The sequence below is a fragment of the Schistocerca americana genome, chromosome 2, assembly GCF_021461395.2.
Source record: "Schistocerca americana isolate TAMUIC-IGC-003095 chromosome 2, iqSchAmer2.1, whole genome shotgun sequence".
NCBI classification, from domain to species: domain Eukaryota; kingdom Metazoa; phylum Arthropoda; class Insecta; order Orthoptera; family Acrididae; genus Schistocerca; species Schistocerca americana.
The window spans coordinates 521,914,968-521,924,400 of NC_060120.1; the positions used below are offsets into that span (position 1 = coordinate 521,914,968).

At 38.9% G+C, this 9,433-nt stretch overlaps 1 protein-coding gene across 1 annotated transcript; it reads left to right on the forward strand.

Annotated features, from left to right (window-relative positions):
* The first annotated feature begins 247 nt into the window (after positions 1-247).
* Positions 248-4,235, forward strand: LOC124596274. The gene is made up of 3 exons (XM_047135353.1): positions 248-282; positions 2,877-3,101; positions 3,758-4,235. The coding sequence occupies exons 1-3, from the start codon at positions 255-257 to the stop codon at positions 3,817-3,819; spliced, it is 315 nt and encodes a 104-aa protein (XP_046991309.1). The 5' UTR covers positions 248-254; the 3' UTR covers positions 3,820-4,235.
* The last annotated feature ends 5,198 nt before the right edge of the window (positions 4,236-9,433 follow it).

The window sequence follows — 9,433 nt, forward strand, 5'->3', positions numbered from 1 at the left end:
CGGTGCAGTATGATAACCCGTCTTTTTTATTCCGGTTGTTGAAATAGCGTTGGTAATAAATAAGGCAGAACGAACGATAATGCAGCTTGCCAAAAACAAGGAAAGTCAATCTGCTGCTTGTTGCTGCACCACAGTTCCCGGAACGGAAAATCAGAAAGGAACGGTACGACAACATTCGATGATGCGATTGGGTGTTTAAACATATATAAACGAAAATCTAAGACCGGCAGCAGTAGTATTTCTTATCGAGTGCAATGAAGGCTGCTCTGTTCCTTGTTGCTGGTAAGTATTGGCAGAATATATAAATTTTCTTTCACGATACACATTTTTTTTCCTACCTTCTTTTTACATGATTTCTGAGACAGCAGTTCGCTTGAAAATCTATTTACACACTCGGAGAAGAATTGGTCACTGCCACAATTTTGAGAGATGCTTGTATGGAAGGAAACAAGAAAAAATTCCTTTGCACATGGACTATGAAATGCACACCTTAATGGGCATGAGCACTTGTCCATCTTGATTACTTTGAAACACATCATGTCTACATAAGTTGTTTGCTATCTCGAATCATCCACAGAATGTAATAAAGTAATGAGTAATCAAATGAGATGTCGTTATTTTGTTGTTTTGTAGCAGCATGTACTATTCATATTGTCCCTGAACTAGAAAAATATTTTTTGTGACAGGTGTACCTACTGTTCCATAGTAAATGGAAACAAGGCACCTAATTCGAATATCAATGTTTGGTGATAGATCGTAGTGAGTTACTACCTGATCGTTAACACTCGAGTGATTACTGAGTGCAACAATGATATAAATTAAAAGAATGGGAATAAATAAAGTTTTGGTTTAGTTAGCCGTAACTGGGTATGCCAATGTCGTCTGCACGAATTTAGATTGCTGAGTAGAAAGGTCGTCAGCAACAAAAAGGGGCAAAAGTTAAATTTGATAAATAGCTAATCACGAAAGTACCGGGCAAGAAAGGTAATGGGGCAAAAAAATGAAGTGACCTCGCGTGAGCTTAGATGCGAAGACACGTGTAACATGAACACTGAAATCTAACATGCAATAATGTTAATTATAATTCTGCAATGACTAGAAACGGTCCATAGAAGCTATGCTGTAGTACGTAATTCGTGATAATGCTGTCTGTTTTAAAATATGTTAAATCGTGCCCAAAACAGAGTACAGTTCTTTACCGGTTACTCCGAAAATGATGCCATAGAAACCGTCATTTATGCCAACTGTTATTTGCTAATGCTAATGCTACGTACACATATGCAATAAAGTCATTTACAGAACACAACATAAACTCGTAAACTTTCTTTGACTGTCAGTTAGCCAGCATACTTTTGTCAATAAAATATGAATTGAATTTGAAACACTTCCAGTTTGATCTTATTGTCAGATAGTTTGATCGACCTGGGTCTGTAAAGTTTGCTTTGAAGAATGTCCCAAAAAGTTACTATTGCGCTGGCATGCCTGCTATGGAGCTATAAAAATACTGGCTATATCTTACTTTGCGATGCGTTGCTTCTGATGTAATGCTTATTACGAAATTCATTATTGGCGGTAGGCTCCTCTTGATTAGTCAGCAGCTTGAATAAAAGTTATGCGTACAGCAGTCTTCATTAATTCCAACATCTTCTTGCGATCATGTTGTGTGTCCATACACGTCCTGACTTAATTATATTTTGCCTGCCCACATACATATTGTAACACCATTTCGATAACAATCTCCATTTGGCATTTGCGGACCGTCACACATGTCTCCACCGCACCATAGACGCTTCGCAACTCATCTCTGCCCTCTGTTCTAGGACTGCGTGCGTTCGCGACAACGATGTTATTTTTCCGTGAAATATATTCTTTGCGTTAGTTGAACATAATTTTTTTGTCTCTGGCAGCTTATTTATTACAACGAACTATGTAATTATTTCTTATTTATTCATGCAGCATACATTATATTTCGATGAAATTTAATTAATGACAAAATTCATAAGTAGATGTAGTTACGAGAAATGGTTATAAACTCATGAAAGGAAGTAGCTGAAAAATACATGAGAATTCGGGTATTACATATGACCTGCATTTGTGAGTCGTCGCTAAAGGTCATGCTCAATATGGTGTTTGGTACTGGCCTTTGTAATAAGAGGCTACCATTATTATGGCAAAAGTAGAGAAAAAACCACAATGTAAATGGTTTTCACAAGCTGTTCACAACACATACTGGTTCAGTTAGAATTAATGTATGTGCTGCACCTACCCAGAACTATCAATACGGTTTACAGTTTCCCAAACTGCTCATAGCTCTTACGGAAAGCGTTTTGAGCCCATTTGTACTGGACATTTCTAATGGCTTGATCCAAACTACCTCTCTAAGTATGCAGCACTTCTTTTATACCGAGTGTATTGTGATCAGTAGTGGGCATGTGACACTTCCTCGTCGTACCCTTGACATTATCTTTCCCAGTATCCGTTTTGTTCTGTTAAGAGCAACATGTTGAGTTATATCAGCAATTAGGTACCAAAACAGTCTCGTGTTGTGGTACAAAACATCTTTTAGCATTCTACACAAGTGTCACAAATATGCCGTAATCTGCTGCTACAGCTTTCCTAATAACAGTTACTTAGGATATATGTACAACTTAGAGTCTACCAGACAACAGAGTACCATTACCATCCAGAGGAGATAGATTTGCAAGTGGCAGAATTGTGGCACTAGTCATTTGAGTTGCACCTTATCTCCGTATATTCAAGCTAGCACATGGCAATCAGATTACCTGACAATAGTATCAGAGCGCTAGATGGTAAAGTTGCACCAACAGCCAGTAGACAAAGCTGCAATCTGTAATAATGTTCATTGTTTTCTATAGCATTGGTCGCAGTTGCGGCGGTATACGGACGACCAGAAGAGTCGACCACTGCCGCCATCCAGGGTGAGGAACAGCCGTCCGCCACCATCCCGTCTGTGAGAACATTGGTGGCGGCGTCGTACGCGGAAGAAGACGACGATACCATTTGTGTCCAGGCAGACAACAAGTTCTACTTGTATGCCAATTCACTGAAGCTGTATTCTTGCTACAACCTACTACCGAAGGGTAAGTTACTTTCCATAGCACGATTTTGTATCCATTGTTGACAAGATAACCACAAACTGTTGACTATAAAATTTTTGAAGGGTTCCAAAGTGAATGTGTTAAATCAAACCATCAAGGGAAAATGTTTATCCTTACGTTACACTTTAACGGTAAAATGTTACCTCTCCGTGAACAATGAAAGATACGGCACTTTACGAAAATGCAACTCATTAACATTCTTCACCAAAACTATTCAGAGCAATTTCCAGCACATATTTAATCCTTTTTTCCAGTTATTTGTTAGACTCTTAAATGTGATGCATTTTTTATCTTTCTACGATGTAGAATCTGAGTTCTACCATCCGAATAATATTATATAAAGCTACATGAAGTCCTCCATGGGCTTTGGTCTCAACATTTAGCGAAGAGATATTTTAATAGGCAATAGATATTCGTGCTGTGGGGTTTATTTTGACAGTACTGTGTTGCCTGTTTGGTACCTAGAGGTCTTCCACAATCTCACTGTTATGGCACCATAAGAGAGCGAAAAATGAAATTCATGCCATGTAAATAGTTGATGACTTATCATTGTGTTATCAGTAGTAAATGTATAATGGTATATATTTCTATTCATAGTTTCTAACTCTATTAAAATATATTTCTTCTATTTATTGTAGTTTACGTGGTGAAACCAAAGAGTCTGTGTAAACCAGTCCTGTCCGACTGTCCCAAGAACTAGGAGTATTGCAAGTGTGTCGGCTCATCCTGGAGGAGCTGACTCATCTAGGATTGAGTGAAGACGAGATGGCTGAGCTGTTGACTGAAGACATCAACAATTTTCACAGAAAGAAGTAAATTCCAAGAGTGTAGAACTTACCTCTTTCACTAGCAAGAAAAACCGGTGGAATCAACATATCTTGTTTTGTGATACTTTCTGATTGCTTCAAGATATGCAATAAATCAGCTTTACAACCAGGCTACAAACTGAGTGGAAGAATTATTTTTTAAACATGGTTTAGCCCGTTGTATCTTTCTGTTGGACTTTTAATAGTTTTATTCTGACACAATAAAACTGTTCTTTCATGTCCTCAACTGTTATATATCAATTGTAGAACACATTTCCTAGTCTGTAGCTTTACATAAATAGTGGTAAAGAATAACTGCGTATTAATTATACAAAATACACAACATCCATTCATGCTAACCATGGACCATCCAAATACCCTGTTCCTGCCTTAACACTTTAACTGGAACGATGACAGCGATGGACACTGCGGAGACTTATGACTGACACAGTGGCTTGTCCTTGCCTTTCCTGGATAACACATGAAATAGTTAAAAGCCAGAAAAAATGGTGTCTTCTCTGGCCGGCCATCCGACTGCTCCTGCTCCTCACCGATGGCCAGACCTGCACTCTGGGCAACGCCATCGCCGTGCCACTGGAACGACGCCATCTGCAGCGTCACAGAACCCCTGGTTGCCACCCGTGGTAGCAACGCGGCCACATCCTGCCATCTGAAGTCGCCTCGCAAACTAAAGACGTATACACCTGCAGTTACGATGCCGTAATATTTGTAGGGGACGCTGTATCGTGCCAGAAAATGGAGGGTATATATATAAGAACGTCTGCGCTCTATGAATTAGTAAAAATCTAACAAAGAGTCGTTGTATCTTCATCAGGACCCTCCCCTGCTGTTGTCCACATCCCCCATCCTTGGCAGGGACCGCGGTCCAGTTTACATTTCTCTCTTTAGGTTTCACATATATGTAAGTACTATACTTAAATGACTGTTTATGAAATTAACGAAAACTTAATGCTGTTGTATTTATAAGGGATTTATGTGAACTCTTCAGCTGTTATATAAATAAATGCCGTTGGACAAATACGGAAGCAATCACAGCTGCATCACAATCTTCAGTTGGCTGTCTCTTGGAAGGCATTTTATGACAACTGTAACTGTATATGAACAAATTGTAAGTAATTTCAGTGACACTTAACTGAAAGCTGACAAAAATGAAGTAGACCTTAATTACAGGCTTAGAATATAGAAATACACATCTGATAGCCCATGAATATCAGGAGATATAGACTGCTTAAACGCATGCTCAGGTAGTTCTGAACCACGTGGGCAGTAATGTTATTGGAAATAAAAACCGAAAAAAATATAACGCAGACTATTGGTGGTTGTGATATAGTCGGTATATCAAGCAGACAAGAAACCCATGCAAAGTAGACAAAATGCTAAGACTTTATTGAATATGGCGATGTAAATGATAAAAAAAATGAATTTACGAAATTCATCGCGAGTAGTGCGGAACATTTCAGAATGGTAACCGTTCCCTAGATGCAGAATAATTTTCTGCTACGAGGGCTTGCTGAAAAGAAATTCTTCACAATTCTTTATTCTATTGTCTACATCGGCTGAAGAAATACATATCACGCATTTAGTCGACTTTTCCGGATCGATCACTCAAACTGCCGGTAAAAGACATCGAATTGTGAAGTGTAACATGGCGTTGTCTGACGTAACCTCGTCGGTGCCTGAGAAAAAACTCAGAAAACTAAAATCACGAATTCGAAGTGTTCGTCCACACGCAGAGCACCCTCCCCTTCAGCGTGACAGAGCCAGACCAGAAACGAACGTAGCGGCGTCTGCAACAAGCAGACGCCTCGGGTTCATCGTCATCCATCATCATACATTCAATTCCGACTTTGTCCCAGTCTGCTATCATCTGCTTCCATAGCCGAAGCAACACCTTTGAGGACTTCACTTTGATAGCAATGAAGTGGTGCAGGCAAGGTAGTACTAACGTCGACAATGTCAGACATTCTACAGTGATAGTATTAGCATACTGGTTTCTCGTTGCGAGAACTGTGTTCGTCTTTAGGGCGACTATGTTGAGTAGTAAACGTGTATATATGAAGAATAATGATGTAGAATGTTAATAAAGTCTGGTAGATTCGAGCGACAAGCGTCAGAGGCGATGAAGCTATGGAAAACATCAAAACACTTGAAAGACTGAGGTCTGAATGCAAAATTAATAAACCATGTTTTAGACAATGTGGAGAACCCTCTCATAGCGTCTGTTGAGTGTTCAGTTGTCTGTGCCGACCAATAGTATAAACAACTTTAGATCGATATAAACAACAACTAACTTCAGATCGATATAAACAACAACTGACATTGTGCAATTGGTGGCATCTCGGCTTAATTATAAATACCTGAAGGGAAACGTAATGGTAAAAAATATGCCCTATCATATTATAAAGTCTAGGCTCAGGCATCTTAGTCTTGTTTTTGTACCATAATTTCTATATATGAAATGGAATGCGCATGTGAAGCCTGTCGTATAAAATACGAACGGATGTCTTTGATTTCCTGGCAGTCTATACCGAGGATATGCAGATACCCAGGACGCTTGAGGATCTCAGTGGTATACTCATAAACTGCTGTTGGTTAACTCATAGCGATGTCCTGATCCTGCTCCATAAAATTGTCTTAAGCACAACATGGTGTACTTGGCAGTAGGCAGGCCAATGTCATAATATGGTTTCTAACTACTCCACGTAACTGATTTATAATTTTTTGTTCTAATATCTAACGTAGACAATGAAGTACGTCTGGCCCCCATCATATAAGCTGTGTAGAATCCATAACGGCAAAATAAAACAGGCGATGCCTATAAGGGAATATTCTCATTTCTCCCTAGCTTGTAATAGGAAACCACAGACACGATAACAGTTGGAACTACCCCTTTTCATGTATTGTACAGCGGTTACCGAAACACATATTTTTGTGGTCATCAGCCCTAGAACCGGTTTGATGCACACCTTCTATAGCCCATGCCAAAATCTTTATTGAGGAGTACTACTTGCACACAAAGTTCTCAATTAGATTTTGTGTATTTTACAATTTCTGTCTTCCCCTAAAGGTTTTACCCTCTGTATTTAGATCTGTGGAATTTATTTCCTGATGTAATAGCAGACCTCGTATCGTCCATCATGTCAGCGTCCTCCACACATTCCTTTCCTTGCTGATTCTGGGTAGAACATCCTCATTCGTTATCTTACCAGCCCACCTAATTTTCTATATGCTTCTACAGCACCAGGTCTCAAATGATTCTTTTTCGGTTCCCTCAACTTCCATGATTCACTTCCATAAACTGCTGTTATCCAGATATACATTTTTTAAAAATTTTTTCTCCAAGTAATGCCACTGTATCGTACTGGTAGACTTCTTTTGGACAGGAATGCCCTCCTTACCTGTACTATTCAATTTTGTGTCCTCCTTGCTTTATCTGTCGTTTGTTATATCCTTCCACATAGCAGACTTAATTCAGGTTGTTTCCATTGTAGTCTGCAATTTTGATGTGAAGATTGTCGCAAATCTCATTTCTACCACTCATTACTTTAGTCTTTCGTCGGTTTACTCTCAATCCATATTCTACACGCAGTAGACTGTGCATTCCATTCAACTGATCTTGTGAATCTCCTGCTCTTTCACTCATGATAGCAATGAAATTAGTGAGTATTGGCATTGATTTCCTTTCGTCTTAAATTTCAATCCTCCTATTGAACTTTGCTTCTATTTCTGTCATTGTATCTTTGATGTATAGACTGAACAGTAGGAGAGAAAGAACGCACCCTTTCCTTATATCGTTTCTAATGGTGCCATTACCTTCCCTACACCCAAACTGGTTGTCGTCTAACAGTTCCTCAATTTTTATCTCCGTTCTTTAGTTCATTAGTCTAGCAAGTAACTTTGTTTTCGTCTCCCATTTCGACTACCCTCTCTTCTTTTATGACACCAGACAATCCTGCCTCGAATTACTGGCCTTAACCCTCATGCTGGCATGCTGTATTTCATTAGACAAAGGGGTGCTTGGCTAACTTTGTACACATGTGTAGAATATCTGTTTTATGTTATTCAGGTTAACAAGTATGAACAGAAACACTTTTTAATTTTAGTTCACTGAACAAAGATAAAATAAACATATGAGATAAATCGCTGTTAAGCATAACGATACTAAAAGGAACTATCATTTTATAATTGTGTTGCTGTGTACATGTATTACCCCACATTAATAAACCACTCTGAGCATTAAACAATGCTATTGCATCAGATCTCAGCCAAACACCTAATCAGTTACTATCTAATAGAAAATTGTCTCATTATTGTATTGTGATGTTAGCTGTGTATCTGGCACATTTCCTTGCACGGACCGTAATTTTTTTCGCGCCTAGCTCGCTGTTATTTTATATTAATACTCCTCACTTGGTTGTAGGACAACATAGTTTATCACTGTGTTACGTGAAGCAATAATGAAGGAAGAAGTATTGGCTCTCAATTATAAAACAACAATGGGTCATACAAAACAATATTATTTGTTCTTGGCACACTTTATACACTGGCGCACCTGCTCGAGGGATAAATGTAGTCTTTCGACCTACCTGCACTTCTCTCTGTGTTTAAGTTAGAATTTCCATTTCATGTTATTGTTACTGGTATTGTATTTAATTACAACAAGGGGTGTTATGACTTTTTTGAATGTGACAGCTGTCCTTCTGACGACATTTTCTTTTCCAATTTCTCCACATATTTCTTGCAGACATTTCTCCGCAGTTCCCCCGCACTTCCCATTTCTTTAATTGCTAAATCAGTAATTTTGCTACAGTGTGGCCATTCCCAGATCATTTATGTACTTTGTTGTTCCGTTGATCAGAAGAAGTTTTTTTTGTCTTACCTACGGTCTCTTTACAGTTCCCTTGTTTGTATCTATGTTGGTGCTACTTCCGCGTTTGCCAATTTTAGAACTATACATTGCTCACTGACTCCAAACCCACACCATTCCTCACTACCTGTACTTCAGTAGCCCACTCGTTCCAACCTCGATTTCTGCGACCAATACTCTTAAAGTACAATGTGCTATCCACCATTATTAAATTACGGCCTGAATGTATATCTGCTCCTGCGTACACTTCGAATCTGATACCTGATTTCTGGAGCTTCTCAACGTACCATGAGTAATTCAACTAGAGTCAATCCACTTGTGATTCTTGAGCGGGGTATTAGCTATTACAAACTGATATTGATTGCAGAAGTCAGACGGGCTTTCACTTGACACGTTCCTACTACCACACCCATATTCTCCTTTAACTCTTTCTTGTCTTTCCTTACCTACTACAGCGGTGCTGCCCTCCATGACTATTACATTTTAATTTCCCTTTACATACTGGATTACCTGTTCAAAGCCCTCATATACTTTTACTGTCTCTCCTTCTTCTTCTTGCGATGTCGTCTTATATACCTGAAATATTTTTGTTGACACTTAATTACTATTGATTCTGATGA